The 17,882-nt window shown below is 39.1% G+C and overlaps 1 protein-coding gene and 2 non-coding genes across 3 annotated transcripts; all 3 read right to left on the bottom strand.

The window, feature by feature from the left end:
• Positions 1-2,967: 2,967 nt before the first annotated feature.
• On the bottom strand, positions 2,968-3,102 carry LOC133461668 (U11 spliceosomal RNA). Its single transcript, XR_009784226.1, has one exon. It is a non-coding gene; the product is annotated as a U11 spliceosomal RNA (small nuclear RNA).
• Positions 3,103-8,028: 4,926 nt separating this feature from the next.
• Positions 8,029-8,163, bottom strand: LOC133461667 (U11 spliceosomal RNA). The gene has a single exon (XR_009784225.1). It is a non-coding gene; the product is annotated as a U11 spliceosomal RNA (small nuclear RNA).
• A 704-nt stretch (positions 8,164-8,867) lies between these two features.
• On the bottom strand, positions 8,868-17,882 carry rab42a (RAB42, member RAS oncogene family a). The gene is made up of 3 exons (XM_061741202.1): positions 17,734-17,882; positions 17,390-17,646; positions 8,868-10,461 (listed from the first exon to the last, which is right to left on the bottom strand). The coding sequence occupies exons 2-3, from the start codon at positions 17,602-17,604 to the stop codon at positions 10,020-10,022; spliced, it is 657 nt and encodes a 218-aa protein (XP_061597186.1). The 5' UTR covers positions 17,605-17,646; positions 17,734-17,882; the 3' UTR covers positions 8,868-10,019.

Genomic DNA, 17,882 nt, shown 5'->3' with positions numbered 1-17,882 from the left:
CTCACCTCCATGCCAGCTGCTCCCCGTGCACTGTGGCCTCCTAATGCTAATCTTAATTAACCAGAAATTAGAAATGAAAATCGTAACAAGAATTTTGACAAAAATAGATTTATTTGTCAAGATTTCATATGCTCCATCCTCAGAGGTGGACAGAGTACTCGACCCCAGTACTTGAGTAAGAGTACATACTACTGGTCAAAATTTACTCCGTTACAAGTAAAAGTAGCTCAGTCAAAATATTACTCGAGTAAGAGTAGAAAAGTACTTGCGTTTAAAGGTACTTAAGTTTCCAAAAGTAAATGCTTTTAAATTTACTTTAAGTAAGAGTAAGAGTAGATTTCTTATTTTCCACATCAGTAAATTACTATATTTTTTCTAAATTAATTTAAGGATCTTTTAACTCTTGCTTCTGAGAATTCGATGCTGAGTTGTTGAAAGCAAAGAGGTAGTTCTGCTTCGGCAGACACAATAAACATTTGAAAATAAATGTCTGTGGTTTGTCTGTGCCCTCGTTTTTTACTCGGTCGAACTCAAACATTGAGTTAAGATACGGCCAAGGATTTTGTGAAAGTCCCTGCTCCGAGTCCGGCTCATTATCAGACTCAGACGAATCAGCGGATTGTCTTTCTTCTCCTGACGCAGGCTTAGCCATTGTTGCGGCTCTGTCTTGACAAACGCAGGCTACTTTGGCGGTATCGTTTTGAGGAGGCTTGACGTATTTCCGCTTTACGTACATCCCAGTGGAGAGCGTGCACTGTGATAGGTCTCCTCCTTTGACAAAAACAGCTTGTGTCCAATAGGATTTTAGGGAAGAAGAAAAAAGAGCAGACCTGAAAGTAACGAGTACTTTTCAGCCTTCCTAGAAATTTACTCGAGTAAAAGTAAAAATATTTGTCTTGGAAATGTATTCAAGTAAGAGTAATACGTACCAAAGAAATCTAATACTCAAGTAAAGTACAAATCCTCTGGATATGTACTTAAGTACAGTACTCAAGTAAATTTACTCCGTTACTGTCCACCACTGTCCATCCTTTAGCTGTTATGTTTTTTGTTGTAAGTGTTGGTCGCTGATTTGGAAGATGTGATGATGGAGGAAGAAACCTGCCAACAGGCAAAAGAGCTGCAGGGCTAATGTTTTTTTTTTGTTTTGTTTTGTTTATAAAAATTGTTCTCCCATTTTTTTTTCCACAAAGTTCAGGTTATAATGTTTAAATAAATAGTTCTATGTTCAACACTGAATGCTTCCTTTTTTCAGGCATGTGGTAACAGCAAATATAATTTATTTTAGTCAATACAGCACCTGAGTAATGGAAGAGTGAGTAAATTAATTAATGAGACAATATAAGCATGTAGAAGACAAAAGGTTCCGTACATAGCTGTGATAATAATCTTGTATTCATGTTAATAACAACGCTAAACTACATTATGGTGTGAACAATATTTCTTAACCAGAAATGAGGAACCAAAAGAATTGCCAACACAAATAGGAAAATATGCTGCTTAGTTTAATGTGGTTGGTTCTTAAAAGACCTTTGGTTGCTTTTAGTAAAAGACAGACAGCGAGAATCCTTTCGGCAATGCCTGTGTTTTTAAACTACCTGTGCCCGTGTTTTTAAATGATTACTGAAGTTGTTTTTCCTACATGTTACTGAAGTCACCACTACTGCACTTTATTTGCTAAAACAGTTTGCACTCTCATTTTTAATGTTTATTTTGTGATTGCTCTTTACTTGTGTCTTGTAAAAGAGGTCTTGATCTCAATGGGTCTTTTATTTGGTTAAATAAAGGTGAAATACATAAAAATAAAGCGTGTCTGTGAAGTGTGTTGTGCCCATGAGCAGAACTGCAAAACACTGGATGACCTCATTGAAAACTCACTTAGATTTGTATATTTTTATTTTATTTATTTATTTATTTATTTATTTATTTATTTATTTATTTATTTATTTATTTGTTTATTTATTAGTTTGCACACAATAAAATTAACACTTGCAATCAAAATAGTAAAACAAATGTGACAGGAGAGGTCAAAAAGCCAACAGGCTTATGCAACGGACCTCCCCTCAATTTAGGAAGTAAAACAGTAATTACAAAAAATCAAAAAACAAAAACAACAAGACGAAGACTATAAACAAAAACAAAGAAGGTTTGACTACATAGTTACAGATCATCAACACAAAAAAAAACAAAAACAAAGAAAACGACATTTTTTAAATGTGAATTAAATGAGATGATACATTTCTTTAAAAAATCAGTAGAGAAGTAGAGCTTTTGATAATGTGAGATTTGGAGTTCCATATCTGTACACCGCGATATCTGAGGGAAAACTGGCCGTGTTTAGTTTTATAAGAAGGAAGATGAAAATGATTAACCTGTCTAGTATTATATGAATGTATTTGAGAATTATAAGTGAAAAAATTACTAAACGATAGTGGTAAAGAAAAAGGCCAAAACATATGTTTGTATAAAAACACACATATCTGATGAATATTTATGTCATATACTGAAAGAAGTTTGAGTTTTCTGAACAAAGGAGTAGAGGGTTCCGTAGAGTTAGAAAAAGTTGCCAGTCTTACAAATCGTTTTTGCATTAAATAAAGTTGATGAAGACTGGAAGGGGTATGTATTTGCCCAAACAATATTACCATAAATCAAATAAGGATAAATCATAGTTAGAGTTAATAAGCAAGAAATATTAACGAGATTTCGCCGTTTGCTGATGATGCCCAATGACTATATATGAAGTTTTAACCAATATTTTTATATTTTTATATTTTTTAGTAGTGAAACGTAAATGGTGATTTTATGTAACAATTCCCAAATGTAGATACGACTTCCTGTATACAAAAAAACTGCGATACGCTGAGAAAGGACGTATCATGCAGCTAAGCAGCGTAAACAGCCCGATCATATCATTTCCCCTCTGAGTTTCTTGATTAAAGGTTTTTATTTTTGTACAGTTAAAGTAGAGGCGCCAGGACATTGATCACTAGCAGCCTCGAGGAGTAAAAATTATGCTTCCGAAATCTCTTGATAGCGATTCCGCAGGGAAGGTAAGAACCCCTCACCTCCCCTGTGTCAATCACGACAGAAGCCCTTTTTAACGCTTCAGCTGGCGCTTCCTGTCTATGACCACAGGCACCGTCCTCTTCGCTCACGGTTTCAACTTCATAATATTTTACATCTCCCTCTTTGATAACTATTTATGATATTTATAATATAAAACTGTAACGCAGCTGGGTTTTAACTATTTAGATATTACTTTATTGATTTTGTTATCGTTGAATGTTAAGATTTAAACACTCGAATAGCATTGTGGGTAAAATAAGGCGGAGCTAGTTAAATTAGTTTGCTGCTATTGGCTGCTTTCCGTGTTGCTGCGTGAAGGCGGAAGAGAGTAAAAATTAAAATGTCACTCACAGCCATGTTAATGTTATAATGCTATAATGTGTCTCTGCATTATTTCTGTCTTGCTTATATGCGCTAAAGTAATCACAAAAGAATAAACGACGGCGAATGTCATATTTTCTATAAATCATGTATGTATGTTCAGAGGTGTCAAAAGTATTCACATTCATTACTCAGGTAGAAGTATAGATACTAGAGTTTAAAAATACTCCCGTAGAAGTTGAAGTATCAACTCAAGTGTTTTACTCAAGTAAAAGTATAAAAGTACTGGTTTCAAAACCAATTAAAGTATAAAAGTAAAAGTAATGTAAGGGGGAAAAAAGCCATTAAGGACAAAAGCCATTGAAAATGAATGCATCTTAGTATAATGCAAATATATTAAAGAACCATATATGTGTACTATTGAGCATTAACATGTGTTTCAGAGAGCAGGAGACATGATGACTAGTTGCCTATAAGTATTGTAATGGTGCAAAAAGGCAAACTTTAGAGGCATGTTATCATTTATCCTAACCTTTATTGGAATGTACATTCAAGTTTAGTTGCAGGAATCTGAGGACAACGGATGTAAGAACAAAACTGGACAAGAACATATGAGCCACAACCAAATTCACTCTATCCGGATGGAGCAATTTAACTGGATAGTTTTTTTTAAAGGCTGAAATGGAATAGAGTAACAAGGCTGTTTTTAAAATGTAAGGAGTAAAAAGTACAGATAATTGTGTGAAAATATAAGGAGTAAAAGTAAAAAGTAGTCTGAAAAATATTTACTCCAGTGAAGTATAGATACCGTAACCAAAATTTCTACTTAAGTAAGGTAACGAAGTATTTGTACTTCGTTACTTGACACCTCTGTGTATGTTAAATAACTTTGTTGCACTTACTCATTAAGGCTCCAAAAATCCACCTTTATTAAGCGGTGGAGCCCTGTCATAGCTTTATAAATACAATGAGGTTTATTACCCAATGTTGCTCGGCCCACCTGCCTAATTCTTACTGTATTCCCCCTGTACACATATTTTATACACATTTCACATGCCAATTTTTCCTAGGGTAAATATTGTGCCTGCATTTTTATACACCCTTTGGAGTGGACAATTATTATTATTGATTTTATTATTATTTTTTATTTATTATTTATTTATGTTTATGTTTATTTATGTTATTATATGTATATTTTGGAGTGAATAATTATGTTGTTGTTTTCTCTTCTTTTATTTGCTTAATACTTAAGTATAATGTATACAAATGTTTTATGCAGCTGAAAAAGAAAAAAGAAAGAAGAAAAATGTATATGGTGTTTTGTTGTTGAAAACTAAATAAAAATTAAGTTCCAAAAAAAATAACTTTGTTGGTTTCCTCAAAGATGGTGAACATCGATCGGTTGAATGTATACAAATGCAAGTAAATGAACAAAATATGGTAAGAAAAAGGTACTATTTTGACTATTGAGAATAGAATCTATTTTGACGAACATAATGAAATCAAACGGATTTAACTCTATCACGGTACTTTCTGAATCCGTCAAAGGATGGCGCCAAAAGCGCACCAGAACAATTGTGTGGAATGTGAACATCTTTTTTTTCTTTCTTATTTCATTCATTGTGGTGCTTTTATTCAGTTAGTTGGTTGAAAAATGTAATAATCCTCATTAGTCTTGATGAACGAGTTCTGTTCCGACTGGTCATTGATGGGTCCGTTCGTTCCTAAGCCACCAGTGCAAACTATGATAACTATACATGTTTTGAATTTGTTGATGTTATTAAATGTATAAATAATTATTGATTTTATTTATATCTAAATGTTAAACGGAAAGACTTTTTATTTTTTCTTCATTTTCAGTTTTTCCTTTCTTTTTTATATGCTACCTCTTTAGGTTAGTTTTACATTTTTGTTGTAATAACTGTATATTATGTGTCGGACCCCAGGAAGAATAGCTGCAGTTTTGCTGTAGCTAATGGGGATCCAAATAAAACTATAAACCAGTATCGTACTGGAGGATAGATGTTGTGGACAGCTGTAGATTTGGACATGTAAGCAATACTTCCCCTGGGGGTTTTTAATCAACATCTAACTAGTATGAAACAATTCTGGTCAGACTATTTTACCACCTGACATCATAATAGACGGTATATAAATAAAATTGAACATAACTGAGTTGAATCTATAGCACTGACTGATTCAGGCTCGAGAGGAGACTCCTTTCTGGTCTTGTTTTTGTCTTCAAAGACACTGAATGGCGTCGTGGACAGCTGCTGTTACCGCCTGCCGGGGGTTGAGGATGGTTTCGTTCACGCTACAACACATCACTGAAACATCAGCAGGATCCTGAAGCAATGATTTAAAGTGAAAAATTCTGCACTGTTGCTTTGCACATTACAGGACAATTATTCAGTCGCTTTGTGCAAAGTAAGTGACTGTCAGATTTAAAGTCTTACAAAGTTACAGTTTAAGTGTTATAACTCAAACAGCTACTATCCCCTCTTAATACTATGTTGTGTGTGTGTGCGCGCGCACACGTGTGTGTGTGTGTGTGAAGCTATACCAAATACCCCGTTTACTGCTTCCAGGGTTTAAAAGTTTACCTTTTTCCTGCAGCCAGCTCCTACTAATCATCGGCTCCTTCTGAATCCCTATCAGCAGCTGTGAAGACCTTCAAGTACATGTTTTGGCAGTTTGCTGCTCTGTAGGATTCAGGTGTATGTTAACACAACAAGAGGCAAAGACATCAGCAAATCTAAAATGGCTCTGGTCTTGTGGCAGCCAGTCCAATCATAATGCTGCATCTCTTTTAGCATTTTCTAGAGGTTTTTTGGTGTCATTTCTATTGTTTTTCCCCCTTCCTGCTTGAATGACTTAACTTGTAATTCAGGCACTTTTTAAATTGTTTATTCTTGGTTGTGGTGAGCAGCCATAACAACATGAAGTTATTGGGAAGAGGAGGGATAATTCAACCTTCTAATGATCAACGCTTGGAGCAAGACCCCAAATCCTGGCAAGTAAAAAAAAAAAAGGAGAGGTCAAGGAGATATGGTGACCAAGAAGGAAAAGGTTTTCATAATCTTGCAAACTTCTTCCCAGAAGGTGCTCCGGTTGGCCATTGGGACTAAAGCAGACACTGATGTGGAGACAGCGGGAGGATGGGGAATGCAGTGTTGTGTTTTTCCCCAGGATGTGGCTGCAGGAACATTTCCCAGGCGCCAGAACCTCGTCATACGGATTTTCAACCGTGTGATTAGACGTTAAGATTTACAGGAAGACGTTTCTTCTGTCTAGAAAGAACAGGGAAGCACTGCTGTGAAAAACTGCATTTGAACAAACCTTAAGACTCCTGAAACAAAGTTGCTGTGGAGGAATGAAACCAACGGGAAGTTGTTTGACCATAATGCCTGCGCCATGTTTGGTGTCAAGCTAAAATAGCATTATAGCTGTCTGGCACCGCCATGGAAGGCTGATGATTAGGCTTTTATTTATTCAGACACACCCTGAACTCCATCGTATAGAGGGAATGCGCATGATGTCACAGATGCGACTTCACAGCAGGTTACGCCCACTGAGTGGGAGAAAGACTGAGTGGCAGCGTAAACTTTTAGTTTGAGCACTGGAAAACATCTAAAATGGGAAAGAGCTGTTGTGCGATCGACTGTACTCATAGATTTAGCAAGAAATCGGAGTTATCATTTTACAGACTGCCGAAAAATAAGCTTAAGAGAGACAAATGGATCGCTGCAATTCGCGAAAACAACTGGATTCAAGGCATAAACTATTCAACTTGTTCCTCGTCAGTTGAGTGTACTTTTTTTTTCATCCTGTTTTCTTCTCTCATGCTCTTTGTGTTCCCATATACTGTAAAGAAATCTGAAATTGGGACTGAAAAGTGGCCCGTTGGAGTAACTTGGAAGAGCAGATCTGGTGCTGTGTCCCTCAGGCTCGTGGCTTCGTAACAAGACTAGCACCTGCATAAGTTGAAGAAGATATCTTTTGTGTGATTTTGCTCATTCTCACATGTAGAACACTAACTGAGAGAGGAATTTGAAAGCAGAAGAATATTTGGAGTGTTTCAGCCATCCAGCGCACGACACGGATGGATATGGACAAGTTTGCAGCTCTGGCAGTGAGGACACAGATGATGAACCAGCTGCTCTCAACGGGGCTGTTACACGGCCTTGGCTTGTTTATGTGTTCACCTTGTGTGTTATTTAGGGACGTGTGCTGCTGCCTTCCTTGGCCAGGTCACCCTTGTAAAAGAGGTCTTGATCTCAATGGGTTTTTTATCTGGTTAAATAAAGGTGAAATAAATACAAATAAAGCATGTCTGTGAAGTGTGTTGTGCCCATGAGCAGAACTGCAAAACACTGGATGACCTCATTGAAAACTGACTTTGAACCCATTCACTTAGATTTGTATATATATGAAGTTTTAACCAATATTCAGAGATTTTTTTAGTAGAGAAACGTAAATGGTGATTTTATGTAACAATTCCCAAATGTAGATACGACTTCCTCTACAAAAAAACTGCAATACGCTGAGAAAGGACGTATCATTTAGCCGCGTAAACAGCCCGATCATATCATTTCCCAGTTTCTTGATTAGAGGTTTTTATTTTTGTACAGTTAAATTAGAGGCGCCAGGACATTGATCACTAGCAGCCTCGAGGAGTAAAAATTATGCTTCCGAAATCTCTTGATAGCGATTCCGCAGGGAAGGTAAGAACCCCTCACCTCCCCTGTGTCAATCACGACAGAAGCCCTTTTTAACGCTTCAGCTGGCGCCTCCTGTCTATGACCACAGGCACCGTCCTCTTCGCTCATGGTTTCAATTTCATAATATTTTCCATCTCCCTCTTTGATAACTATTTATGATATTTATTATATAAAACTGTAACGCAGCAGGGTTTTAACTATTTAGATATTACTCTATTGATTTTTTTATCGTTGAATGTTAGGATTTAAACACTTGAATAGCATTGTGGGTAAAATAAGGCGGAGCTAGTTAATAATACTGCATAAATAATACTGTACGTACACAGCAGCAGAGCCGTTGCTGTGGTTGTGATTTTTGACACTTTTAAACATGGTGCTTCACTTTTGTGTCTCCAGAACAGCAGAGAAAGATGTCAACAATCACTTTTAGTGTCTTTACAGGCACAGCTTCAACACATCTTTTATTCAAGACATAAAATGTATTTGTGAGCTGCCTTTCTGGGTATTTTCAAACTACAGAAAGAACCAGACGAGATGATTGTGTCCAGACTCCAAACCACATACAAAAATACAGCACAGACACGTGAGACAGGTCAGTTTTCTCAGCAAACTCCTTGAAAAAATGTGATTATTCTTGTTTCCTAAATGTATTCAGTCATAATTTTAAGGACCTACAAGGATTTTTGATTGAATCTGGGTTGTTCATGTGGTATATTTGCACACAAGAAATGAGAGGTGAGAAAGGCAAACCCCAGCGAGAGTCTAATGGTTTGGTGTATTTTCAGGAAAGATGATTTAACAAACATTAAACGTACAATGGTAAGAACTGTAAAAGCTGCTCACTATCATCCTATTTCTCAAAGTGTTTCCCACAAAACGCATGTTCTCTTCTGGCTGCTCTGGTATACTTCTTGAACACTTCATATCGGCCTCGTATGAAAGTCGATTTCATGATTTTTTTACTTTTTAAATCCCCAAGCCTGTGTGGTGTTATTTTTTAGATCTGAGCTTTGTAAATGATTAATAAAGGTTTAATGAAGCAGCCATCAGTCGCAGGTTGAAGTCAGTCTCCCTTTTCCATCCTTATTGAAGGTCCAGTGCCTGATAGATGACACCTGCCACACTTCCTGCTGATGTTGATGCTATTTACAGATACCTTAATGGAACCACCTACCCTACTTAAATCAGTTTATCTTAATGTATATACCTTAACTACAATCCATCCTTATGATTATAGAAATGACTCTTCTTTTCACAAAATGATCAGCGTTTGGTCATTTGGCGAATGTGCGCAGAGCTTACAATAACAGGAGTTGCACATTGACTACAGTGACAACTATTGCAGAGTGCTGAGACTGTTTACACTACTATTTAAACAGCTTACAGTAACCTTTTAGCTATCAGCTCCATAGTTTTCAATAGTATTTACAATATCACACTCACAATAGATTGCAGGCAAAGCATCACACAAACTTTGGCAGGTTAAAACCCACAATGGCGCCATGGCATGGAGGTGACGCAGACCACAGTCAGAGTCCACCTGTATCTTCTTATCCTCAGAAGTGAACACGCTCAAGTCCTGAGAAACACTTCACATCACCATGGTGTCATCAAACTGCCACGTTTCTGTGTTTTTGTTTGAACCAAACCAGGTTCCAAACAACTTGTCTTCTGGTACACCACATGGCTTACAAGATACAACTTGCCAAGCAGACTGGATGTACAGCATCCCCACAATCCCCCAGTCTCAGCGACTCACACAAAGAAAGGGCACAAATCACAATGTGAGGAGGTGATGCATGGTGATTTCACAGGGTGCTGGCCCTGAGTGGTTTGGTTTGGATGGAAAGCTGTGGACGAGGTGAGCTTCCAGTGGTGGCACCGGGTTGGGACGCCAGGCGCTCTCAGTCAGCAGTGGCATCCCTTCTCAGAAGATGTGGCACCTACATCCTCCTCGTCCTCCCCCCGGTACAGGACTTTGGCCGTCAGGCCGCTTTTCACGCCGTCCCACCCGTCACGGGTGACAATCTCCCCCATCTTCATGAGCTCGTAGATGTCTCTGGTGAGCAGCTCAAAGGCCCGGTCCACGTTGCTGTTGCACTTGGCCGACGTCTCGATGTAGCGGATGCCCAGGTCGGCCGCCAGCTGCTCCGCCTCGTCCCGGCTCACCTTGCGGTCTTTGTTGAGGTCACTCTTGTGGCCGATGAGGATGTAAACCATGTGGTGAGGAAGGATGTGCTCACTCACTTCCTTGTGCCACTCTCTCACGTGCTCAAAGGTCTTGCGGTTTGTGAGGTCGAAGACTAGCAGCCCCCCAACGGAGTTGCGGTAGTATGAAGTCGTGATGGACCTGGTGGGTAGACACATGAGTGACATGTTAGCAACTCAAGGCAAAGTGATCTAGAAATGGCATTTCATCGGAGCAAGAGAGCTGGCAAAGGAGGTCTCTACCCGAAAATCACCATCAATTCAAAAATGACTTTACTGTACATCATTCTTCATTTGCTAGTTCTTTTTTTCAGACAAAGAAATACATGAGACAAAATTAACTTTATTCAATCATGTACATCATTCTGTCAAAGATCACTTCAAGTCAAAAACCAAGTCTCATGGCAAGTTTTAAATAAAGAATCAGGTGATGAACACATCAGTGGAGGCAAACCAAGTCAGTCATTTCTTCAGTAATCTCCATGTTTAATTTCCAAACAACCCTGACGTAAGTTTCACTGGCTGACTAAAGCCTCAACTCCAGCTTTAAATCAGCAAATCCAGGTTCAGTGAGTAGTCAGCCAGAGGTGAAACCAGCTGACCTCAAGTCACAGACGCCTTCCTTTAAAATGAAGTAGGTTCTCACTGTTCTCACAACCATAGTCTAGGTCAGGGGTCTTCAACCGGGGGGCCACGGAGGTACTGCAGGTGGTCCTCTAACTTAAAAAGAAATAAAGGCAATTTTAACCAAAATAAGTTCGGTCAAATTGCTTGATATCTTTAATATCATTGCGCTGGATCAACTGCCAGGTGGTAACCACGGCAACAGAGATTCAGAGAAGAATTTTAATTTATTTGGTGAATTTAACAATTTTGATGACTGGGATGCAGAAGAGGAGAGAAAAGAAGATGAAAAGAAACTGGAGAAACAGCACAGGGAGGTGACGTAGTCTCCGGAGCACGGCTGTCTGCCATCTCTCTGATGCTGGACTGGAAACCCGCCAGATCATGTCGGTGACGGGTCATCGCTGTGAGAGCAGCCTGCAGGTTTACTGGGCTCCAGCAATACAGGGGAGACGAAAATAGAGCAACATTTTATCATCTCCCAATGCTCCGGCAACAGTGGCGAGGATCGAGAGCCACAAACTTTAAACAAACAAGCGGCTGCAGACGAGCGACTAAATAGTCCGCTCAGCTGTGGCTTGTTATAAAACTAATGATTTCAACTGAAAACACATTAAAGCGTGAATAACTGAATTTATGTTTTTTGGTAAATGACCTTGGTATAAGCGGGATAATGCCCATCGAGGTGTCCATTAACAGAAATATATGGACTTCGCGGAGGCAAACCGTTCACGCCCCTGCATCGTCCATATATTTATGATAATGTACACCTCGTCGGACATTATCCCTTATATATATATATATATATATATATATATATATATATATATATATATATATATATATATATATAGCCCGGGGACCTATATATATATATATACTATATATATATATAGTATTTATATATACTTATATATACTTTGACAATAACTATTTAGTCTACAACTCTACATAAATGATACCCATGACGTGAGTCATGTGACTAATGTCAACTTTAGAGCGGAAAAACAAGCTAGCTAGCTGTTTAAGAAAAGAAAATTTGTCGCAAAATGGACTTGGCGTTTTCATATTTAAGGCTAGTTAGACCTGATGGATACATTTGTGAGAATAATGAAGCCTAAAGCTGGAGTTACAGCTCGGCCCAACGTTACTCCTTCCACGTCTGACGAGGCCAAAGTTTCATCAACCATAAACACATGTAGGCTAATAACCCAGTCAGGAATTGGTTAATAAGCCGATATAAGCAGAATAAAACACATTCAAGTTATTATAAGCCAGGCTTAAAACTTGACATGTAAAAAAAAACGGAAAAAATAAGAATTACAAGTGGGGGTCCCTGCTCTGTTTTTCTCTCTTCCAAGGGGTCCCTGGTCTAGGTTTCATGTCCGTTTTTGAATCTTTCAAGAAAAGTTAAAAGCCATGTCACAAGGGTTCTTAAGCAAAATGTGGGTGCCTGTAGGTGGCATTTCACTATAAAGATGGATCTTAGCAAGTTTTCCAGCTAGGTCAGCGCTTAAGGTACACTTCTGCTTTCCCCTTTAATTGATGCTACTGTACGTACAGGCGCATGTTCTAACTATTATAATATTCTGCTGTGACTACAAGGAAATCTCAAAATATGTGGGACAAAAAGTGGAATTATAGGCTCATTCTTGCTTGTGCGGTTGCTTAGTGACAGACTGACCATCTGGCATTCAGGACAGAAGGGACGCCATCTTGTAGGCAGATGGTGATGCTTCATTTGATTTTGTTTAATTTCTATTCTCTTGATTGCTTCCGTTGATTTTAATTATAACATACATACTGTATATATATATATTATGCATGGGAGCTGCTTAGCCCACTGGAGCTTCTCCGGCTATCTCATACAAGGATAGCACAAAGATATGCAGCAAAAAATCCAGCATCCTTGCTTAAAAAGATAAGAGACTATGAGTCTTGGAACAAAACAAACAGGTTGAGGCAAGGAAAACATGAGACAAAAGATGCTCTACTGGCCAAGGGTAAAGAACGAGCAAAAACATGAAAATCATTCCTGCAACGTGCCATTGCTGACAGCGCTGTCAGCTCGACGATGTGGACACTGCAGAGTTTGTACTGGAGTTCCAGAGCAGATCTTCTCCGGGTCATTTGAAGGCGTACATGCTTACGGTGAAGAAGAAATAGCTTCATGAACGTTGGTGATGTCATTGGAAGCTTTTATCAGCTTGTTTACAAAATAAGAGATTCATTTATTCATTACTATAACCTATGTAAGTGCACTGCTCCTTGCACGTTTTAAAGGACCTGTTATATATTATTTTTACCACATTATCGTTGAGCATTCTTGTGGAATAACTTTCAAAATTATAGACAGTGCTTAGGTGTTTAAGCATGTGTAAGCACTTTATAAGTGTATCTCTACTTAATGACTTTACCATCTTGGTGGGATTGGGGCGAGGGTAGATAACAGGGTCATGTATTGTATTGTATTGTATTGTATATTGCCAATTTTTCAATACACCTTTTGTTTTTTATCGTAGACTTACTCTGCAACAAGAGAAACAATGGTTATAATGAACAAATAAGTGCTTATTTGTGTTTATTTTTATGTATTCATCTTCATTTAAATACATTATTTGTTATGGAATCTATTAAACCTGCACATAGCATCATCTCTGACGATACATACAAAAGCTATGTGCTATTAGCATTTTGGAAGCCTCTGTTTTGTGTGTCTGTGTTGTGTTGCATAACAATTGGTCCCCTGTGAGGATGAGGCTAAAAGTGGCACCAAACGCGCACGTGTGCTGCCATGAGTCCAGACACACTTGTGTGAGTGGGGTTTGGTTATACAGACTGCATTTAAACCTGGATAAGATCAATTTACGTCAAGATGCGTCCCTGAACCTGACGTACGCCTGCTTAAAAGAAACAAAAACCTAAAAAAGATATAGTATGGTGTGTGTAAAAACAATAATAATTTATATGGTCATCATGGGTCTTGAACAGGGGAAAAAGAAAGGGGAAGAGAAAAAAACATGTGGGCAATACTAAGTACTCCATGATTAAATAGCTTGTAGATCCACATTTAGCAGGAGTAATCTGAAGTAGTCATTTCCTGCATGACTTCATCAGTCTCACATGACTGTGGAACAATTTAAGTTCATTGTTCTCTAAAATGTTGTTTCGGTTCACTGAGGTTTTGAAGGAATTCTACTATGGCTGGCTTTCTTAAGGTCACATCACAACAATATTACCGGACTGGATTCTGGACTTCAACAAGGACACTCCATGTTTTATTTTTGTCATTCAGGTGTAGAATGCAGGCGTGCATCGGACCATTGTTTAGTTGCATGAACCATTTTCAATTAAGCTTAGATGGCTTTACATTTCCCTCTACAACAGCCTGGTGTATAGAGGAGTCCATTTAATGACTGCAAGGTGCCCAAGTAGGTTGAAGCATTGCATGGTCTGACCTTCAGGGACACTCTCCACTCCTGGGAAGATTGACACTGTTTTTGAATGCTTTAGGCTTTTAAATAATCTTTAGTACTGTAAAACACTAAACTCCAATGTATTTGTTAATGGCTTGATAACCCTGACCAGACGGATCTGCAGCTACAACCTTTTCTCTTAGACCATTGGTTAAGTTTTTCCCAGTTGGCAGTGTGTTAACACCCATCTGAGTATTCCAGACTCTCAAACTACAAAGGTGTCTGCTTTTACTGCGGTTTTAAAGTCTCCTGAGGATCATTTCATCAGGGGTTGATGATGAACACCTGGCAGCAACTTAGGAGCTATCCTTTTAAATCCTATGAAAGCAGTCAGGGGGTACTGCCGACATTACTGTTCTCTTTATGATTTCCTTTTTGTTAAATAAAAAAAGCGATAGAGGGAATGACGCATGACATCCCAGATGCGACTTCACAGCAGGTTCAGCCAATGAGTGGCAGAAAGACTGAGTGGCAGCGTAAACTTTAGCAAGAAATCGGAGTTATCATTTTACAGACTGCCGAAAAATACGCTTAAGAGACTGGATTCCAGGCACCGAAACGTGGATTTGCATTCCCATTTTGTATCAGGTAATGTTGGATTTTTGGGTAGCTAACGTTAAACGGTCAAATCATAAAGTTCGGTGTCCTCATCACTTTAATTTCGCCAACAAATCCTGCCTTGAAGTAGGACCAAGCGTCAAGACTTTTGTATGCCTTCAAGCTTTGCTTTGTGTATTTCCCCGGCGTAGAAATTAAGTACATATAAATATCAGGAAACTCGATTCGTGGCCAAATATTAATGTCCATGAACCACTGATTCTTGGGGTAACTGTACGGGTCACTGTCAAGTCCAGCTGCCTTTAATTTAAGCCGATAATCGGCTGTTATCCGTCTTCTCCACTAGTTGCAGCCATTTTTGCCACTCAGTGTGAGTAAGGGGGCGTGGTCCAGTGGGGAAGTTACGTCAATGCATACCCTCTATATGTTGATCTTGTTCGTCTGAGGTTGTGATCAACTAGTACTAAAACCCCCTTCCATCAGATGATTCTTATGGGACTTTTATGCGCACACATAAACACAAACAAGAGTAGGATTTAAAGAGAGGGTACTACATTTTTGAACATGACTGTAGATGTTACATGTTACTGCCAAGTATAGATGTTTTAATGTACAACACTCACCCAAACTCCTCAATACCTCTGTCCCATTAAATGTGTTGTTGGTGGATTATAAAGTGCAGACATGTATGATTGTATGTATCTTGAATAAATGTATGTGTTACTTATGCATTTAGCAATGGTTCATTTTTGTTGATACAATGTGTGCATTGGTGATAGAAACAAAAAAATGCACAAAAATGCAAGCAACGGTGTCCATTCGCTGCACAAAAGAGCACATACACCATACAGGTCCTAATCCCTGCAAATGGAGGTTTAAAAACTGCTGATTGATTTCACAAACATTTCTCAAAGCCAGACCTGTTAAGTAAAAGTGAAAGCCTTGAGCTGGTAAAGCCTGACAAGAAAACACCCTCAGATGCTCAGGTTTCAAAAACAGAAAGGAGATCTAGAGCAGAGCTCCTTCTGAAGACATGAAAGCCCCTTCAAAGAAATTCTTTCTGACAGCAAGGACCCACTGAAAACCAAAGAAAGCAACAGGACAGACGATGGAAAAATAAATAAATACATTATTTAACAATGAAGGTTTGCTTTTCACTTGTCGTTTCTGCGTTGCCTTGGAGACGGTAGAGCCAGAACATGAGGCCTAAAGGCTGATTTATGGTTCTGCGTTACACCAACGCAGAACCTTGCTGCTCAGCACATTTCCTAACAGCAGCAATGCTTCAACCTTGAAGCATTGCTGCTGTTAGGAAATGTGCTAACTATCTAATTCCTGAAATTCGCAGACAGGTAGTACAAACATTGGTGTTATCTTGATTATTGTTCAGTTATCTGGGCATCTGCACCTAAGTCTGAGCTTACAAAGTTACAAACAGCTCAAAATAGGGCAGCTAGACTTACTCTTAATTGTTCTTATAGATCTAGTGTTGACCGAATGCATTTTTGTCTCAGTTGGCTGAAGGTGAATCATAGGTTATCTACCAGTTTATTATTATTTATTCGAAACATTATTCATAGCAGGCATCCCACTGCCTTCCTAAATCAGATTAGTTATAGTGCAGATGTTCATCATTACAGTACCAGAGGTTCAACTCAGCGTCAACTTACATTACCAAGACCAAGAACTAATTCAATGAAAAACACTGTTGTATATAGAGCAATTTCATCATGGAACACTCTTCCTTTAAATATTAGGAGCATTCCAAACAAGAAATCATTTAAAAAACATGTTAAGTCATTTTTTAGATTGGAGAGTAAATAGTGTTATGTTATCATTTTGGGAACTGTGATTTATTCTTTTCTTTTTCTTCTTTTCTTCTCTTTTTAATTGCAATTGGATCTGTGTATGTTTTGTAACTGGAATTGTATGTTATTGTGTATTGTTGTTTATATTGTACTTTTTAAATAGGACCCCAGGAAGACTAGCCTGGCGTTTGTGCGTCGGCTAATGGGGATCCTTAATAAACATAAACATAAACATAAACCTACGGCGTAGGGTGCACGTCGCCGCGTACACTACGCCGTAGGTTACGCCGTACCCTACGGCGTAGGCTCTGCGTCGATTAACGCAGAACCATAATGTCACGCTTAAATGTGAGGATCCTGCCCATCATCCGTGAATGATATGTGCTGTTAGAATAGACCAGAGCACCATAATCTGGTCCTGGCCCGTTTCCACACAGCCACGGGACAATATCCCACACAGAAACCGAACATGTCCCTCATTTTCATTGAAGTGTGTGATTTGAAACGACGTGATCAAGGCCTTCTCTGCAGTTCAAATCGAGAAGGGATTAGTATGTGAGATAAAGCAGCCTCCAGAAGGCCAGCAGCAGAAACCCCCGTGTACCTGAAGCGCTCCTGGCCCGCCGTGTCCCAGAGCTGCAGCTTGATCTTCACCCCGGCCTCGATGTCCAGGGCTCGGGCGTAGAAGTCCACCCCCACCGTGGGGTCCGCCACGTCGCTGTACATCCCGTCCGTGAAGCGCTTCAGCAGCGACGACTTGCCCACCGTGGAGTCCCCCAGGAGGATGATTCGGAACTGATATTGCCACAAAGTATCCATAGCATGACTAGAGACGGGGAAGCCGGTGCGGTGCGGGGAAGCCTGTATGTGTGAGAGACAAAGCCGTGTTTACACGGAGCTGCTGCTGCTGCTGCTGCAGGCTCTGCTGCGGTCATGTGATGCACTTACCTCTGCTCTGCTTATAGCTGCTCGGATATCACCCCATAAACCTGCCTCTGCCGGGGCTGGGTGTCTTTTACTAGCAATATATGTGCACGTATGCGTCTACTATGGCAATATGTTTAAGTAATCATTAATGTAGTCGGTGCTGATGAAGC

Source organism: Cololabis saira, chromosome 15, assembly GCF_033807715.1.
Source record: "Cololabis saira isolate AMF1-May2022 chromosome 15, fColSai1.1, whole genome shotgun sequence".
NCBI lineage: Eukaryota > Metazoa > Chordata > Actinopteri > Beloniformes > Belonidae > Cololabis > Cololabis saira.
This window is presented reverse-complemented; position numbering and strand designations above follow the sequence as displayed.